The 19617-nt window shown below is 39.7% G+C and overlaps 1 protein-coding gene and 1 long non-coding RNA gene across 7 annotated transcripts in view; one reads left to right on the plus strand and one right to left on the minus strand.

The window, feature by feature from the left end:
- kdm2bb (lysine (K)-specific demethylase 2Bb) overlaps positions 1 to 19617 on the plus strand; it is a 231775-nt gene that overhangs the window by 5424 nt on the left and 206734 nt on the right. For 3 of the 6 annotated variants that reach the window (XM_073065594.1, XM_073065595.1, XM_073065596.1), the window contains exons 1-4: positions 11461 to 11597; positions 13119 to 13257; positions 14053 to 14131; positions 15800 to 15846. In XM_073065594.1, coding sequence (XP_072921695.1) covers positions 11565 to 11597; positions 13119 to 13257; positions 14053 to 14131; positions 15800 to 15846 — 298 coding nt within the window. In that variant the 5' untranslated portion in view covers positions 11461 to 11564. Of the gene's footprint in view, positions 1 to 11460; positions 11598 to 13118; positions 13258 to 14052; positions 14132 to 15799; positions 15847 to 19617 lie in introns of those variants that run through there. The other 3 variants (XM_073065597.1, XM_073065598.1, XM_073065599.1) reach the window with 1 other exon arrangement.
- Positions 9668 to 12222, minus strand: LOC140738375 (uncharacterized). Its single transcript, XR_012101366.1, has 2 exons — positions 12136 to 12222; positions 9668 to 9929 (listed from the first exon to the last, which is right to left on the minus strand). It is a non-coding gene; the product is annotated as an uncharacterized lncRNA (long non-coding RNA).

The following is a 19617-nucleotide window of genomic DNA, read 5'->3' on the forward strand; positions in this document are numbered from 1 at the left end:
ATCACTTCTTGAGAAGCCTACATATTCTAATATATTTTATTATTACATTTCTGTTTATTGCTTTAAAATATTATTGTTTTTTCTATGTTTAACAAAATATTAGAATTTTAGCTGGTTGATTTTATTAAATGAATTGCTGTACTTTATTTCTCTAACTTCTGTTAATGCCCCTCCTCCCCTTCTTCCTTCATCCCTTTAATATATATTTCTTTCTCTTTCTTTTCTCACTCTTTCCCTCTCACAATAACTCCTTGCCTGTTCTCCATCTTTCTCTGGTGCTCCCCTCCCCCTTTCTTTCTTCCAGGGCCTTCTGTCCTATGATACTCTCCCTTCTCCAGCCTTGTATCCCTTTTGCCAATCAACTTCCCAGCTCTAGGCTTCATCCTTCCCCCTCCTGTCTTCTCCTATCATTTCGGACCTCCCCCTCCCACTTACAAATCCCTTACTATCTCTTCTTTCTGCTAGTCCTGACAAAGGGTCTCGGCCTGAAACGTCGAATGTACTTCTTCCTATAGGTGCGGCCTGGTCTGCTGCGTTCCACCAGCATTTTGTGTGTGTTGCTGTACTTTTTATTGTTCCTGATTCCCACTGTAAGGAGTATTTTGAACTCCTTGTCTCACTCGTTTTTTTTCATGTCTTTAGTTCTTCCATTAAAGCAGGGGTTCCCAACGTTTTCTTTCTTTTTAAATCTTTTTATTGATTTTTGAACAAAACATAGTAATGATAGAAATAGAGAGATTGGGAATACAAAGTTAATAGAAAGTATATACAAGTAACAACTATTAGTAACACAAATGTGCCAAATCTTCCAAACTCATCCTGTATTTATAATGAGAAGAAAAACCCCCAAAATGAAATTTAAAAAAAAAACAACTAACTTAAAAATAAAATGATTTTTAAAAAAACTGGGCTAAACCTTTCATACTGAGGGGTCCATGGACCCCAGGTTGAGAACCCCTACATTAAAGGGTCTTTTGGCAATTCATTTTATTCCAAACTTTGGTTCCTCTAAAAATTTGGAATCTCACAGCCTTCTCTGTTCGAACCACAGAACTCTGATCCTTTTATTTAAAATGCCAGTTTAGAGCACAAATGGCCTCCAAAACCTAACAAGCTAAATGTGATAAGTGTAATATATAGCTCAAAGAAAGTTTGTGAACCCTTTGCAAATATTTTGTTTTCTGTATTAATTACTCATAAAATGTGGTCTGATCTTTATCTAAGTCACAATAATAGAAAAACATAATTTGACTGAACTAATAACCCACATTATTGTGCTTCTTCTCATCAGTACTGAGTACACTATTTAAACAATCATAAATGACTCCTACAAAAGCTATTTGGAGTCAGGTGTTCCAATCAATGAGATGAGATTGCAGGTGTGGGTTGCAGAGTTGCCCGGCCCTATATATAAAAAAAAGACACACGAAGTTAGGTTACTGACAGAGCCTGTTCGTCTCAAGAAAGGTCTGTTTATGTGCACCATGTTTCGATCAAAACAACTTTCAGAGAACCTTAGAAGAATTGTAGAGATGCATGAAGCTAGAAAAGGCCACAAAACACTTCTAAAGACCTGAGTGTTCATCAGTCCACTGTAAGGGAAATTGTCTACAAATGGAGGAAACTTAGTACTGTTGCTACTCTCCCGAGGAGTGGGCGTCCTGCAAATATCACACCAAGAGCACAATGTGCAATGCTGAAGGAGGTGGGAAAGAACCCAAGGGTAACAGCAAAAGACCTGCAGAAATCTCTTAGAACTTGCTAAAGTTTCTGTTCATGTGTCCACTATAAGAAAATCACTGAACAAGAATGGTGTTCATGGAAGGACACCATGGAGGAAAACACTGCTATCCAAAAAAAACACATTGCTGCATGTCTCAAGTTTGCAAAAGACCAGCTGGATTTCCACAACGCTTCTGGGACAATGTTTTGTGGACAGATGAGATGAAAGTTGAACTTTTTGGCAGAAATACACACTGCTGTGTTTGGAGGAAAAAGGACACTGCATACCAACACCAAAACCTCATCCCAAGTGTGAAGCATGGCGGAAGGAGCATTATGGTTTGGGGCTGCTTAGCTGCCTCAGGGCCTGGACAGCTTGCAATCGTTCAGGGAACAATTAATTCTAAATTGTTATCAAGGCATTTTACTGGAGAATGCCAGGGTAGTGGTCCATCACCCGAAGCATAATAGAAAGTGGATGATGCTACAAGGCAATGATCCAAAACACAAGTGTAAACCAACAACAGAATGGATTAAAAATAAGAAGAATTGTGTTTTGGAATGGGCAAATCAGAGTCCAGACCTTAACCTAATTGTGATGCTGTGGCATGACCTGAAAAGGGCTGTTCATACAAGGTATCCCAGAAATATCAATGAACTGAAACAGTTTTATGTGGAAGAATGGTCTAAGGTTCCTCCTTGCTGTTGTGCAAGTCTGATTGGTAGCTACAGGAAATGTTTGGTGGAGGTTATTCCTGTTAAAAGAGGTTCTACCAGTTATTAAATACAAGGGTTCACAATCTTTTTCCACCCTGGGCTGTGAATGATTAAACAATGTGTAGTGTGTTCAATAAAGACATGAAAAGTACAATTGTTAGTGTGTTATTAGTTTAGGCAGATTGTGTTTCTCTATTATTGTGAATTAGATGAAGATCAGAGCACATTTTATGAGTAATTAATGCAGAAAACCAGGTAATTTGCGAAGGGTTCACGAACTTTTTCTTGCAACTGTGTGTATTAAATGATACAGCCCGTTCATTGCATTTAGTGTTCTGGAATTGCTATGGGATTAGTTTTCTTTTAATGTGGTAATTAATTTTTCATGGGCTCAAGTTGCCACAAAGCAATTCTTTTTGAAGCCTGGGCTTTTCCTCTCCTTCATAACCATCTAGACAAAAAAAAAATGTAAATTGGGGTGTGGTTAGATGGGATGTTTTGTATTTGATCAGACAACAAATAATTTCATAATGGCTAGCTGGTGAAGGTGAACTTATGACTATGTTACTGTATAGAATTACAGATTATGTACAGCACAGAAAGAGTTTGCTTCGTAATTCTACAGGCTGATCTGATCATGGCCTCAAATCTCTGTAACTAGTCCTCTGCCCCCTTCATCCTTGGTTCCATAGTCCCAGGCCAGCATGGAATCTGGGTCTCTTGTTTTTCCATGATCTGAATCTTGGGCTCATAGGCTCCGCTCCCAGAACAGGTCTTGTGCTTGGATCTCTAGCCCCTAGTGTTATTAAATCTGGTTCCAGAGCTCCTGGTCTTGGCCAGGCATCAGGTGGACCACAAGGTCCGAGAACTGCAGTGGATGGGACTGGTGAACTGGACCAGGAATTGGGTGGCACTGGGGATTAAGTGGAAGGTGAGACGAGTCGAGTACTCTTTAAATTACATAAACTCAGCACTCCTCCTAGCTGTCATTCCCTTCTAATTCAGTAATGACACCTGCAGATGCTCCTTTTAAGGAGCTGTGACTTTCCTGGGGCCTCCTAGTCCTACCCTCCTGGCATCTAAATGCGTAGAAGGTCCAAACATCAGAGGGGACTTGGGAGACCTCGTGCAAGACTCCCAGAAGGTTAATTTACAGGTTGCGTCTGTGGTAAAGAAGGCAAATGCAATGTTGGCCTTTATTTCAAGGGGAATAGAATATAAAAACAAGGAGATAATGCTGAGCCTTTATACCACACTAGTCAGGCCACATTTGGAGTATTGTCAACAGTTTTGGCCCCCATATCTCAGAGAGGATGTGTTGCCATTGGAGAATGTCCAGACGAGGTTCATGAGGATAATTCTGGGAATGAAGGGGTTAACGTGAAGAGTGTTTGGCAGCTTTGGGCCTGTACTCACAGGAATTTAGAAGAATACGGGGAAGATCTCATTGAAACTTATTGAAAGGGATAGATAGGTGGATGTGGAGAGGATGTTTCCTATGGTGGGGGTATTCTGAAGTAGAGGACACAGACTCAAAATTGAGGGGCAACCTTTAGAACAGAGTAAGGAGGAATTTTTTTAGCTAGAGAGTAGTAAATCTGTGGAATGCTCCACCAGAGACCGTGGTGGAGGTCAAGTCCATGGGTATATTCAAGGTGGGAGTTGATTGTTTCCTGATCAGTCAGAGTATCAAAGGATATGGTGAGAAGGCAGGTGTATGGGGTTGAGTGTGGGATTCGGGATGGAATGGCTGAGCAGACTTGATGGGCTGAATGGCATAATTCTGCTCCTATCTCTTGTGGTCTTATCTACTGGTATATGGGATACTGACTGCTTGTTACGCTACTGGCGTTTAGGGCAGAAATGAAGGTCCTCCATCTCTGGCGGTGTTCGAGGCTTCCTTCATCGTGTCACTAGCTTCCTTTCAGTTTTCACCACTGTAGTAATGCAAGTCCCGGGTGGAGACTTGGGAATACCGACACACTCAGATGTAGAAGGATTTTGTGCTGCTGTTTCTGTAACAATTTTGTTTTACCAGTCAGGGTCTGAACCCCCACACCTGGAGGACCGGTGGACCACTTTTAGTCTGGCCTCTGCACTTTGACCTGTTTGGCATTGGTGACCCTTCCAAGGGTCAAAGAATAAAGCTCTGACTCCAGCCAGCATAGCTCTATGGGTCATTGAGGCATTCAAGTCTCCAAACCACAGCCCATGTTATCTTTTCATATGTGGAAAATCCTGTACCATATGGGCTTGTTGACTGCCTGATGGTAAAGTTCTTCAGAATCTCACGGAGTTCAAAAGGTGGCCTCCAACTCCACAAAACTCCAATGAAAAATATTGCCCACCCTGTTCAGCCATTCCCCACAATGGCCCCAATTGGTGTTTAAACTCCATTCAATCTGTCTAGTCTTTTTGAACCCAATCATTCACAAGTTATTTGTATCAAGTTTACTGATAATTTAGAAATGATGCTAATGTAACATAGCACAAAATATTAACAGATTAGATTAGCTGTAGATTGGAACACTGTTCTACGTTGAAAGTTGGTAAATTCTAGGATTTTAAAAAATGCTTAGCTGCCTTTAGCAATCTGAATTAGTGCTTCATTGGGTTTCTAATTGGCTTTGTCAGAAAGCTTGTGTCATAAACTATGAAAGTAGTTTCATGGGGACACGTAATGAAGAATGCATTTTTCAACACGGCCTGGAGGAACAAGATTTTTCTCATAAGCATTTTTTTAATCTCTTCTGATGGCCCAGTAAAATTCTGTGTAACTAAACCACCCAGATGGGAAGATATCAAGTTAAATCTCAGAAATTATAAAATGTCTTGCTCGTGGCAAATGTGGATTAGGAAAGGCAAATTACAAAGTTGTTCGTTTATTTGATTTCACAAGGGTTTGAAATACTTATTTTGAGTTGGCAAACAATGAACTCACTGATGGAATCTTCATGTTGCAATGTTGTTAAAAATAGTTACAGGACAATTGTGCTAAACATGATTCATATTCCATTGAGAAGCAATGTCAAGCCTGTTATATTATTGTGTATAAGTTAGGATGCATGTTTGGGAGCTGCTGCTTTGTCAATGATGCTTTCAGCCTTTCAGCTGTGCTGTAAAATACAGATGTTCAATTTCATGTGGGGAAGTGTAATATATATATATATATAAAATATGATTGTGTACAAAATAAATATGTATGTATTGAAGTATCTTTGTAAATCCAACAGATTTCTCTGTGATAATTTCCCCCCTCTTCTGGAAAGAAAGCATTTTGCCTCTATTTCTTTTAAGGAATAAGGAAAGTTTCCATCAAATGACCTGACCTATTAGACCAGGGGCTCCCAGCCTCTCTTGGGAACTCCTGCATTACCATACTGGGTACTCAACATGGTCTAATAAGTGCCTGAAAAGAAGAGAGTTACTGCTCTGTTTTGAGTTGGTTGGATAGGAAGTTATTACTCCCACCTTTTAGACTGGCCCAAAGTCACAAAACCAAATAAAACTTTTTGAACCACACTGCCATTTATTCATTTAAGTAAGTACAGTAATGGCATTAGTGCATTCATAATGTCCTGAGTTATCTTTTCAGTTTATTATTGATAATATGAACAATTTTGCACACAGCAATATCCCATAAAGAGCAGTGAGTTAATGACCAAATTTTTTTTTAACAATTTAGATTAAGGGACAAATATTTTTCAGAATTCCGGAGTTTAATAGCTCCAAGGAATCCCTTGCATCCGCCTGAGAGGGCAGAGGAACTTCAGTTCATTTCTCAGCTGAAAAATGACACCTCCAACAGTACAATACTCATTCAGTCGTGTATCGAACTACAAGTTAATTTTGGTAATGTGGCCCATAACTTAGGTGACAGACTGAGTTAAGTGTGAAGCTCTAACATAGAAAATAACAATAGACCTTCTGAAATTATAGTCATAAGGGGATAGAGCACTGAAACAGGTCTTATGGCCCATCAGATCCACCCACTACCTGCTTCCTCATCAAATTTTATTTTATTTTGAGACTCAGCAGGGCAGCAGGCCTGTGCTGCCCACATGCATCCAGGTGACCAACTGACCTACTCACCCATATGCCCTTGGGATGTGGGAGCAAAAGTGGAGCCTGCAGAGGAAACCCACATGGTCACGGGGAGAACATGCAAACTCCTTACAGGCAGCAACGGGAATTGACCCCAGGTTGCTGGCACTGTGAGGCGTTATGCTAACTACGTTCTACTTCTCACCTACACACTGAGGGGAAAACTCAGTGGCCAGTAATTTAAAGATTTACAAAGCTGTAAATCTTTGAGATGTGGGAAGTAATTGGAGGAAACCCTACAGACACAGGGAGAACAAACAAACTCCTCACTGACAGCACCCAAGGTCAGGATTGTACCCAGGTCCATTGGGCTGTGCTCTACCTTTGGTGCTGCCCAATTGGTCAGCCTTAACCTTGGGGAAAGTGTTCTCTCTTTTGATTTTCTACGTAAGTTTGGAAGTTTTTATAGCTGGCCATCACAATGAATATTTGACGACTTAGCTCATCACGAAACGCTTAAATTTAGGGACGAGGATGAAGTTTTCCTGGCTGTATTGTACATGCTGATGCATTCCATTAACAATCAACATAATATGTCCGATGTTCACTTGAACTTTTCCGGTACACTTTTCATAAGGAATCTGAATTCATGCTTCATTGAATTTCTGTACTGCTTTTTAATAATCAATTAGCATAAATTTAACCCAAGGTGAATTTAATTTACTAATGCTGATGTAAGAAGTTACAGTGAAAACCTTCAGCCATCAATTGTCAAAACATAACCATTGGCTATTTTTTTTGGACAGCTCTCATCCAGGAAGGAGGAAAACTATGTGATATTTTCAAAAACGTACGTAGTTTTCATCTTGAACTTTTAGCACATGTGTCAACAGATCTGCAAAGGATAGAGGATTCTTTATTGACTCATTTACTCCTTACAAATGTCAAGTTTTAAACAACTTTTGCTATTTTTTTAGCACACATGGTAAGCAAGCCAGGATCTAAGTATATGATTCATATAAATTTTTTAGAATTGAGATACAGCACAGAATAGGTCCTTTGAGCCACGTTGCCAAGCAATTCCTCCGATTTAATCCTATCCTAATCATGGGACAATTTTTAATAACCAATTAACCTACCAACTGGTTTGTCTTTGGACTGTGGGAGGAAACTGGAGCATCCGGAGGAAACCCACACGGTCACGGGGAAAACACACAAACTACTTACAGGCAGCGGTGGGACTTGAACCCTGGTCACCTCTACTAGAAAGCTAGCGACTATCTATAAATCACCCTCTCCTTATGTTTTTAAACATAAACAAGAAAGTATTCTTGTGTACTGTCCAACATTTATTCTTCCTCCAGCTCCAGCATAACTCAAAAATTTCGCTAAAGTCCTTCTGGGGAAGACATCTGCATCTTTTCATGAGGTGGCCTGTGTCTAATTTTAGGAGCACTATTGTTGATTTTATAATGACCTAGCATACTACTCAGGAGTTTAGTGGACAGACCATAGACAAAGGCCTTGCCAGTGATGTCTGCATTTCATGAGCCAATAATAAAGCTTAATATAACCTTGATTTTGTTCATTGAATTTAAAGCCATGGATCCTGATTGCTTTTTTTCCCCCTGTCAATTCTGGTCCTGAATGCACTGTTTTTGAAAATGCTTAATTCCTTTTATCTGTGAGACAGCAAAGATGTTTTCAGAGTTTTTGGCTAGAAAAGTTCTTGTGTTGTTTTCTGATGTGCAAAATGTTTGACAGGGTCTGGGAAAAGGTGTCGGAAATTACCCAGAGAAACTTCATTCCATTGATGAAGTTTTTTATTCTCTGGTAACTGATTAATGTCAATAGTTGAAGAAAATTTTCAGGCAAAGCAAATCTTCCTAGTATTGGGCATTGTGGCACATGAAAGAACAGGTTCCTTCCCTGCTGACTATTACCTTCCTGCCATCAAGGGAAGATTCTATTCTTAAAATTTTGGTTTCTATGTTTAACAGAAAATGTGCTTCAATATTGAAATAAAATGCTTGGCTGAGACTATTAGTTTGGCTTATAATATTGAGAACAACTACATGTGTATGAGGTAAATGATAACATATTGTAGTGTTTAGTTTGACATTTGGTAAAGAATTACGAGCTTAATATTTAATATTCAATATTTAGTTCAATTACACAATGCATTATATGGTAGCTTGACAGACAGCTGTATCACGAGTTTGGTATCTTATTCTTACTCTTTTTACTCAGTATTTCTAATGTTACCTCGAGTTAGAGCAAGAGATTTAGTTTGTGAAATGTTTACGTTATTGAATAAGAATCAGGTTTAATATCGCCAGCATGTGTTGTGAATTTTATGGCAGCAATACTATAAAATACATGATAAATAGATAGGAAAAATAATTACTATAAGATATATGTCTATTAAATAGTTAAATTAAAATAAGTAGTGCATGGGGGAAAAAAATCAAATAAAAAAAGTAGTGAGGTAGTGTTCGTGGGTTCAATGTCCATTTAGGAATCATGTGGCAGAGGGGGAGAAGCTGTTCTTAAATCACTGAGTGTGTGCCTTCAGGTTTCCGTACTTCCTTCTTGACTGTAACAATGAGATGAAGGCATGTCCTGGTTGGTGGGGACCCTTAATGATGGCTGCCTTGGCATCTCTCCGTAGATGCTGCCTGACCTGCTGAGTTCCTCCAGCATTTTGTGTGTGTGTGTGTGTGTGTGTGTGTGTGTGTGTGTGTGTGTGTGTGTGTGTGTGTGTGTGTGTGTGTGTGTGTGTGTGTGTGTACACACACATACATACTGGTGACATATTTATTGTTTAGGTTAATTGATACAACAATGAGATTAACCATCAATAGGTTCTTATCTAAAACATATGCTGCCTTCATACTTTATATAAGGCTGGAGAGTGAGAAATTTATGTCCTGTCAATGATGTGAAATAAGACATCCAGGAAAGAATGTTTATAGGCTGTAAGGTTAATTGAAGGATCTAGAAAAAAAATCTGGACATTTAGAAATCTGTCTTTAGAAGCTGGTTGATTTTGGACAGGATTCACTATCTCCAAGGAAAATGTATGAGAAGTTAAAATGATAGACTGTCAGCTGTCAATAGAAAGATGCTTCAAGTTGTAGCCATTACTTTTACAGGTGAATTAATTCTTGCAAACCAGGTGATCATAAGTTAATAAGATAATTTATTTTTAGGACTGAATGTGATACATTTTGGTCATTTTTGTATGGAGTTTCAAAGTATAGCATAGAGGGAGAGTTGCTTAAAGTTTAAATTGTTGTACAGTCATTAAATAATATTAAAACCATTTTTGAAGGAGGCCGTGGCCCATGTAATAGTACCAGTGAGATATGGTGCAAACAAGTAGAGAAAATTTGACAGATTTATAGTAGGTTTTAGGCTTGATTTTCTGATGAACCGGAGTTATCCTGCACGAAGACAAAAGAAGTGATAATATTATCAGCAACTGCTATAAATTTTCAAGACCCTGCGTATTTCCAATCATCGTTTATTTCTCAACTTGTTTTGACAGTAATATGTTTTGATTTTTCAGGCCAAATGGGCCGGCCTTCTGTTTTGCAGCAAGATAAATAAATTAAGCTACTACCCCTAAAGCCAGTCACCAGGAGGTGCTAGCTGTCACCAAGACTAAAGTGTCATGAGTATGTGTGCTGCCATAACAAGTTCCCAAATAATGTTATCCATTAATGAAGCAAAAATTGTAAACTAGGTTAATATAGGCTGAAAACTATATTAATAATTCCTAATTTAAAAAATCTGTAATCTCTTGTGATTAAATATTCATTCAGGAAACGGAAACCTACACAATTTACAGATATTCAAATAAGTAAATTGCTTTCATTCCTGAAGCTCTTCCAAAGATGACTTTGTTAGTGCTAAGATAATTTTGTTTTGTAAACAAACGTTTCCGTACTGAGACAAAAAATAAATATTTGCTGCTTCACCACAAAATTTGCTCTACAACAATGCCGTTACGAATTAATTGACAATAAATTATTAGGAAATTAAACACGCGTTGAGATTATGACAGTGGCAATCTCAATATCTAAAATCTGCCCGTGTAAAAGAATGCCACCTCGGCGAAGATTTGAGACTTTTAAGGACTGAGCATTTAAGGTGATGTGCGAAACTTTTTATTTTTACAAAACAATGCAGTGTGAATTCAATGCGGGGGGGGGGGGAAGGGGAAAAAAACTACCAGTTATCAATAATTGACATTCACGTCGTAACATTCTCCCACGCCTCAAGCGCCCCCCTCCACGTCTGTGTTTATTAAGGGATATCCTGAATAGAGTGTACTTCTCCAGTGTCGTTTGATTGTTTAATTGACCCCCCGTTCCACCCACCTGCCCCCTCAACACATGCACACAGGTCTGTCATCGCACACAGGGGGATCTAATCCTCGCAGGCACACGCGTCCAGCGCTCTGAAAAGACGGTGCAACCTATAATCTAGTTCTCCAGTGTCACCCCGCTGTTTCTGCTCCTTGAACTTGGAGACGGGGTGGGGGGGGGAGATGCGGGCGGCCAGTTGGAGGTCTGTGGGCGCTTGGGGTGGGAGGGGGGGGTGAAATCAGCCTCGGCTCACGGGGGGTGGGGGGGGGGGAAGGAAAGCCGTGCAGAAAGCGGCGCCGTGCGTGCGTGCTCCCACTCTCCCACAATCCGTGCTCGATCGGCGGGGACGCGCCTACACCAACCCCCCCCCCCCCCATGCAAATGTGAACGGGAGGAGGAGGAGATAGAGAGGGGGATAAAAAAACACACCAGGCTGATCCCAACAGCCCGAAATCGGGCGGAATTTTATTTTGTGTTTTTTTTTTTGCACGTGGGGTGCCTGAAATATTAAAAAATGAGAGGAAAAAAAGGGGAAAAACGGCGTGACGTAAGGTGTTTTCTGGCTTTGGAAATGTATGACGTCATATGCAATAGAGTCCTATAGAAAAATGGTGTCTTTTTACACGGGCAGTAGAGTGACTGAAAGTTATTTGGATTCACAAAATCCTGGGTGATGCATTGGTGATTTAGAGTAATGCTCTCTCAAAAATGGATGTAGAGAAAGAGACTGGACGAAGATTGGTCTGTAGTTTTTTGTAACGTAACGAGTTTTTGTGCCATATTAAAGCAGAGAGAGAGTGAGAGGATCTCTGTGCAGCTACTAGTAGTAATATCGAGGGGAGGGGGAGACGAATCACCGTGTGACTGAAGCTGAAATGGCCTCTTGTTTTTATTTTATATTTTTTTGGAGTAGTGACTTCCTGTTTAATTTTGAGGGTCAGTGGGGGTGGGAGGAGGGGGACTTTATTAAAAAAAATGTTTCCCCCCCCCTCTCCCCTCGCCCCCTTCCCTCCCTCGTTTGTGTTTTTTTTTCCTTTCCGCTCCAGCTACGGTTCCAAGTTGTGAGGGAAGTGGCTGAAGTGAGGGGCTGGGATGTGTTTACAGTGTCTGCGGGAGGAAGCGCTGCTTCCCGCTGGCCTCTGCCATCCCACCGCCAGGCTCTTCGGCCTAGTCCTGCCTCCTCACCCAAAACAAAACATTTAGAATCGCCTGTTCTCGCCTCGCCTCCGTGTGATTTTTCCCCCCCTCTCTCTCTCGTTTTATTTTGAGGGAGACGTACCTCAGAGACGAGCGGAAAAGCCGAATACCGAAGGATTGGATTTGTGCTTTTCGAACTCATCTCGAATCGGACGCCTAGCGACGAGAGAGCTGGGCACAAAAAAAAATTGTCCGTGTTTACAAACCTCTGGCGCCTAAAATATGCAGCTTAAAATCAGGAAATCGAAACTTCACCTTTCCGTTTTGATTTTAGTTTTGCATGAAAAGCTCTCTCGCCCTCATTAATGTGTAATTGTATTAAAATAATTCAAATCTTGCTGGGTGAAAGCTCACCTCGGTTCAGTTATTTGGACCAGGCGCCCACTTGGTCCAAGTCTTTGATGCTCGTAAAAGTGTTTACAGAAAATTGAATTCCAGCACTGTTTGCGTCGCGATTCCCCCTTTTATTAGATGTAACCGGTCACTTAACGGAAGAGCCAATTATCCGTATTTGTAACACAGCAGGTCTGAAGGTGCCTCGACAGCAGGAGTCTCATTCAAGTTGCTTTTTAAAAAAAACGGACCACGAGTTATGAAGTTATTCTAAAATTGTGATTGTTGTAACCTTAAAAGGGATGAAAATGCACTTAAACACGATTAAAATATAATTTTACGAAGGAAGGATCCTGGTGGGACGGCTTCATTAAAATTCATATTTGCATAAGAGTTGTAAATGTCTTTGAATTGATAAATGGACGTTTATGAATATTATGTTAAAGGAACTTCAAATTCATCTTCAAAGAAATTAGTGCTAAACAAGATATGTTTACATTTGAAGTTCGTTGTGTTCCTCCAGTCAGTGCCTCCGTCTCATAAATGTAAACTGGTTATTTGTATAAGTTGATGCTGTTTTCGGGGGGGGGGGGGCCGTGCACATTCATACGGTTAAGTTTAATATCTAGGCAATACACATATAATGTTTCATTATAAAATATTATTTGAATTGGCTGTAGGTTAAACACTGGTGTAGCGTTACATATAGGTCTGGTTCTCTTCTGTTTATAGCGCACATTTTGTAGAAGGCGGTATGACAATGAGGACCTCTCAGACGATGACATAGCCAGCATGAGGACTTTTGATGTGGAGGAAAAGCTTAGTAGTGACTCATACAATTCAAGTTACGTGCAGTTTATGAAAGGAAAAGGTAAGAATTGTAAGAGAGGTGTTCTTTGTTTTAAAATGTCTGTATATCCCGTCCAGATTGCGAGTGGAGCTGCAGTACTGCAGCTTGGCTGGTCAGTGGGCTCTGCCTCTCGAATTTCCCGCCGTTCAGGGAAGGGATGAGTTTGACGAGTTTCGTCATGGTCTCAAATTCGCCTCTTATTTACTGTGTATAAAAATATTTTGTTAAGTAAACCATTTCAAAATGAAATGTCATTCGAACCAGAGGGAAGTCGTTGGGAGACGTGTATCTTAATTTTTAAAAAACCGCTTGACTGGAAAGGGGAAAATCTAATGTTCTATATGTAGCTGTGTGGATTGTAAATGATCGTAACCTGGCCACAAAATAAAATAACCACAAGTAGACCTGCTGATATCGTTTTATTTTCTTTTGTAATTTGCATGTTGTTATCTGACCCGTTTAGATTTACAGAATTTTATCTAACAGGGATTTGGCCAGCGTTAGATGGGAGCGAGGTATATAGGGCGGGGGTGGGAAAGAGCGATTCACAGCCAATGTCAATTGTTATTTTAAACAAATGGAAGCCAACTTGTATTCAATGGCGAGATATTGTTGTATTATTGGCTCCGCGGATTCACGATTCGTGATAAGTACTGTTTTGATTTAGTATAATAAGACCAAAACTTAGAACCCTGGGTAAATCCCTGTTTAACGTGGTACATGTATGAAGCGATTGCATCTCTTGTTTATAATTATTGTTGGGATCTTTTTCTCACTTCTCGTCCTAAAGTTAAGTTTTACTGTATGTTGCAACAGATTTTACCCTTGAATATGTGCAGAGAGAGACTATCAAGGTCCCCATTATCTTCAGGGACAAAGATGGTCTAGGAATCAAGTAAGTTTGCAAATAGATATGTTTTGATTACGTTTACCGTTTCTTAACGTTTCAGCAAATGCCATCAATGTGTTTCTTTTTTCCAGCACGTATCAAACATATTTATTAAACATTCAATATGAGAAATTGCCTGAAACCGGCGTAATGCGGAACGTCGGTGTACTCTGGATCGTTAACGAAATAGATATTCTTCCTCCGCCTGCCTCAAATTATTCTTGACGTAAAGGAGGGAGAACTGTTGCTTTTCTTTGCCATGGAAGAGCAGCTAAACAAATAAATACTACCCGCTCTAGAGTAATATTTGATACTAATTTTCCAATGTGTACCGTGTTTCTTTAGCAGGTATGGCTCATTAAGCCAATTAACTACCATACGTCTTTAATACTTTAATAATGAAGATTAAAAATCAATCTTCAGTTGTGAATTGTATAATTCCTCCAGCCCTGTATCCATAATGCAGGAACTCTCGTTAACCCGTTGCCCGACTGTCCCCAAGAAAGAATGCCACACGAGGTTGAAAAACGGGAACTTCTCCATTTTCAACGGACTCGGCAGTTCTAAAAGTTTAACTGTTCTTCAGCATCCCTTGAGAGAACGTCCACTGGGTCCCTTAAATTCGCAATATGCCGCCTCCTCCGTGAAAAAAAATGAGAACGTGATTCTCGGGGGGGGGGGGGGGGGAAGAAACACGTTTTGTTTCGCTGACATCTTCACATGTATCACATCTAAACCGGGCACCCGTTGCGTCACTGTTCATAATCAGTTCATTCGAGGCCTTGAGCATAACACGAATATGATTTGTTTTAAGACGGTGATAAATCCGAATCTTAATTTTTGCTCTCTCGGAAATTCAAATCCCGTGTCTGTTATCCTTGCTGGAGGGAAGACAAACTTTAGTAACAACGGTCTTTGAATTTGGGTTGAGAAAGATCGTGTCTAATACGGGGTTGCTAACACGCTTCGCAAGCATTTTCATTCGCCTGGAGTCGGTTTAAATATACCAATTAAAATATACAAGATGGTTGAAAGTCATCGTAGACTTTGATAGATGTGGTAACATTTCGCTAATGTCCCATCCACTCACCTGGTAGTCTATAATTAGGGGGATAACAATTGGCTGCCGCCGCATTAGATTCCATTTAAAACTGAACTTCTGTTTCAAACGGGTATCTTTGAAAGGGTGGGGGGGGGGGGCGAAAGCTAGTAACGGTAGTACTAAAACAAGCTGTAAAGGTATAAAGTTTCGGCAGCGTTCGCAGAATCTTAGTTTTGTCAGTCAGTGAGAGATCGTGTTTCATTATACAACCCCACGACAGACAATATCAGTGATGAAGGGCAAGGACAACCAAGCTGAATTCGTGCGACTTAAATACCATAGCGTAAATAGATAGACGTACCAGTGCCTGAGATGGTACTTGGGGTGGTCAATTTTAATTCATAAAGCAGCCTTTACATTCCCTGAAGCTCCCGGGTTCGAAATGGAAACCTCCTATTGGATAAAACCCAGCGTCCATTAGTGCAATGTAAAATTTTAACATTATGTTGCTGGAGGCTTCGTAGGTAAGCCTGACTATAACGGTGAACTGTGCCACCACGCGTCACTTGTTTTAAAGCATTTTTAGCGGGCGGAATGTGAGACTAAAATTTTATATCTTGTCTTCACCGCAGAACACCAGATACCGATTTCAGTATCAGGGATGTAAAACTCTTCGTTGGTAAGTGAAATTTGAAATGTACGAGGTTGCGTTGTTTATTGAATTTAATTTTGTTTAATTATGAACGCTGAACGTCGACTTTGGAGAAAACTCTTAAATACTTAAATGTCACTTCTCTTGATACGTTATCCAAGTTTATTTGAACAAAATGGCGTAGTGAAAAATACCTAAATTATTGTTACAAATATCATTCGAAAAGATCTTTGTAAATGATGCCGATAAAGAATTAACTGGTTATTCATGTTTCAAATGGAGTTTTAATATTTGTATATACACGAGGAGGAAAACATCGATATAATCTTGTTGATATGGAATCTTGGCTTTAATAATTCAATAAAAGTTTGCATGCCATGATTTCAGATGCTTATGAACATTATAAATAATCTCGTTATAGTTACTGGAGATTAGGTTGCAATAAAATTACTGGTTGTGATCATGTTGGATCATCGTTATGTATTGCCAAATAATACAATACTGGAGCAGGTCTTTCAGCATCTCGGATCTCTTCTGCTCTTCCTGTAGATCAGGAGTTCCCCATTTTTTTAATGCACTGACTCCCTACTATTAATTGAGAGGTTCCTGGACTGCCGGTAGGGAGCCGATGGTGAAGATGAAGGCTGGTTGGTGCTTGAGCTCTGAGTTCCACTTCCATGCACTCATTTAATATTCTGCCATACTCAGAATTGAAAAATCAATTCACCAGAATCCTGGACTTTCACTACTCTCAATGTTAAAACATCCCGTTTTCACCCTTAGATAGCTTAGCTTTAGTCTTATGACTCTCACCCCCCCCCCCACCACCTTCCAATGTACCTGTCATAACAGAACTTTAAACACTCTCTGAGCCATTTCTCAATTGTCTAAGCCTCTCCAGTGCAAATAACCCTTATAAATATATACCTTCATATCATTTTGTTGAATTGTGCTGCACTCTTCCTATGTTGTTGCTTTCTGTGCCTTGTGGTGCTTTGGGCAGTAACTTTGCCGTTTCTTGAGCATTTTTTTTTGTTTTTTTGTATATGAGGCCAGGTTGCTAGCTTGATGCTCATCCCGGTGTGGATGGAAAGCATGCAAGGGAGCCGGCAGGATTCGAACCTGGGACCCACTATACTCTTTCCATGGCAGTACACTTTTCCTGAAGTTTAATGCCCAAATTGAATGCAAAGCCCCACATGGGATTTGATCAAGGTTGTCTGAACCTGAAGCATCACTTCCTCATTTTTTTGTTTTAACTTTCTTCATGCAAAGACCAGCGTTCCATTTAGTCTTTATTGCTGTTTAGACAAACACTAGATTTTCTGAATAAAATCTGCATTACTTCATAGTTACTGGTCCATCTCAGCTGAATTTCAGTAAGGTGGTCTGTTTTTCTTCCTATTTTTTCCCCTCATGCTTAAAACGATATCATCACTGGTAGGATCAGGCATTGTGTGCTATAGAGCAGTAGTTTGTTGTGAGGCTGGGTTTAAGAAGTAGGAAGGCTTTCCATGATCCCCTTGGGCACTTCATAATCTTTTTCCAAGTCTTGCATTTCCTGCATTTCCTGCTTCCCCCTCTCTTGTACATTTTAATGGGTGTTGCTCTGCTATTGTGAAGATGCCCTCCACTAGTGGATTAGTAAAATTCACCTTAAAGCAGAATTGTGATGACTCCGTAAACATTGTTTCAGGAAGAAGACTTCATTTCTGTTTCAATATTCTGCTGTGAACTGGTGACCAGCTAAGTTGGGAGTGAACATTTAATTTGCTAGTGATCATTTAATTTGCTGCGTATTCAAATGTTCTTAATGCTTGTGAATGTTCTTTAATTGAAATAGAGAACACTGGTCCATCCATTTATTTTATAATCAGAACATTTGGTTGCAATGCAGGATTCATTCTTTCTCATTTAACCCAATTGCAAGATTTTGTTTTGCATGAATGCATTCTTTAGTCTATAATTTTCCCAAATGATTGTTTTTCTTTGACCTTTTTGTTTATGTTTTTAATGTACTTTTGACAGCCCAGTCATGTTTATACATGACTGTGGTGAACTACATATACCTGTCTGGACACGCCCCCCCCCCCCCACTGACTGCTCCTGTGGCTCCTCCCACTGACTGTGGCTCCTCCCACAGACCCTGGTATAAAGGCGATTGGGGACACCGCCCCGGCCTCAGTCTCCAGGATGCAGTGTGGTGGTCAATTGCTGCTTGTTCTTTCTTCCAGCCAATAAAAGCCTATATCTCGTCTCACGTCTCCAAGAGTTATTGATGGTGCATCAATGACCAAGCTATTGTACTGAGAAACCAGTTCTGAGGAGTAACAGGAATAAGATGAAGCCAGATACAATGATGAAGTGAACTGAAATTGTGAATTGCATGAATTGTGTGATTAAGGGAAGGGGTGAAGTATGTGATGGTTTTGATATTCTGGAAAATGTGTAAACACATTTTCACTGTGTTCCAGAAAATAATTCACTCTGTAAAGCAGTTTAATGCATTTTAGCACGACAGACAATGATAAATACCACTATTGTTAAGAATAGCTAGTGTAATGAGTGAACTAAGCACAGTGAGGATGGAGGGAGGAGTGGTCTGTTGGATAGTATATTGAAGTTAAAAATGAAATGGAAAAGAACACTGGAGTGTTGCCTAGTTGATGTTCAGTAAAATATAATTAGTAGTGGCAGAAAGCCAATTGAACTTCACTTTTTTAAAAAAAAGTAAGTTTTTATTTCTTTGGGACTGCAGACTCTCTCAGGAGCCAATTAATAGCAGGTCAGGTAATTAACTTCAGTCATCTGGGACAAAGTGTTAAATAACATTAGCTGTTGATTTACTTTTGGAAAACAAACGGAAAGTGTTCTATTGGAATTGAAATGCTTTTGCTACTTCATTGCCTAAAATTTCATGGTGTCGATTTTTGATGTTTGCTTGAAATCTTGAACAAGTATTCAGATTTTAAAAATAAATGCAGATATTTAAGCAACTTGATTCTGCCTTCACAATTGCATTGTTGTATTAATTGAGAAAGTAACCTTGAACAAATATTTCTAAATTTCTGCAATGATAAAGAATTCTGAATTTCAGAGTTGAGTTTTAAGAGAGATGTTCTATTATATGAAGCTAAGCAGAGGCAGTTTTAAGAATTTTTTTCTCTATTTGATTAATATCTGAAATGAGGCCCCCCCCCAATCATCTCCATTAATATGATTGCTAATGTGGATGATGATTTAGCCTTTTGTGACTGGTTGGCCTCCTATGTTTTGTGGAAATACAGACATTATGTCACTACAATCAGAAGAACAGGAACACCAAAGTAAATTTATTGTCAAAGTATATATATGTCACCATATGCAACCCTTGAGATCTCTTGTGCTGGCAATCACAGTAAATACAAAAAACTTCATAGAATCATAACTTGAGTATGGCATTGGAACTGTGCTTAGCCTCACAGTCGTGTAAAGTGAGTAGAACAGTAGTGGGGGTGGGGGGCACTAAGCACACAGTCTTGTGCACCTGTGCTGAGGGAGATTTTGAAGGAGATGTTGCTAATCTGAACTGACTGGGGTCTGTAAGTGAGGAAATTGAGGATCCAGTTGAAATAGGAAGTATTGAGCCTAGGACTTGAAGCTTATTGATTAGTTTTGAGGGTATGATCGTGTTGAATGCTGAGCTGTAGTCAGATGAGCATTCTGATGTATGCATCTTCACAGTTTAGATGTTCTTGGATTGTCAAGAGCCTTAAATCACTGGAGATTGCAGTAAATATAAATAGATAATGCCACTGG

The sequence above is a fragment of the Hemitrygon akajei genome, chromosome 14, assembly GCF_048418815.1.
Source record: "Hemitrygon akajei chromosome 14, sHemAka1.3, whole genome shotgun sequence".
NCBI lineage: Eukaryota > Metazoa > Chordata > Chondrichthyes > Myliobatiformes > Dasyatidae > Hemitrygon > Hemitrygon akajei.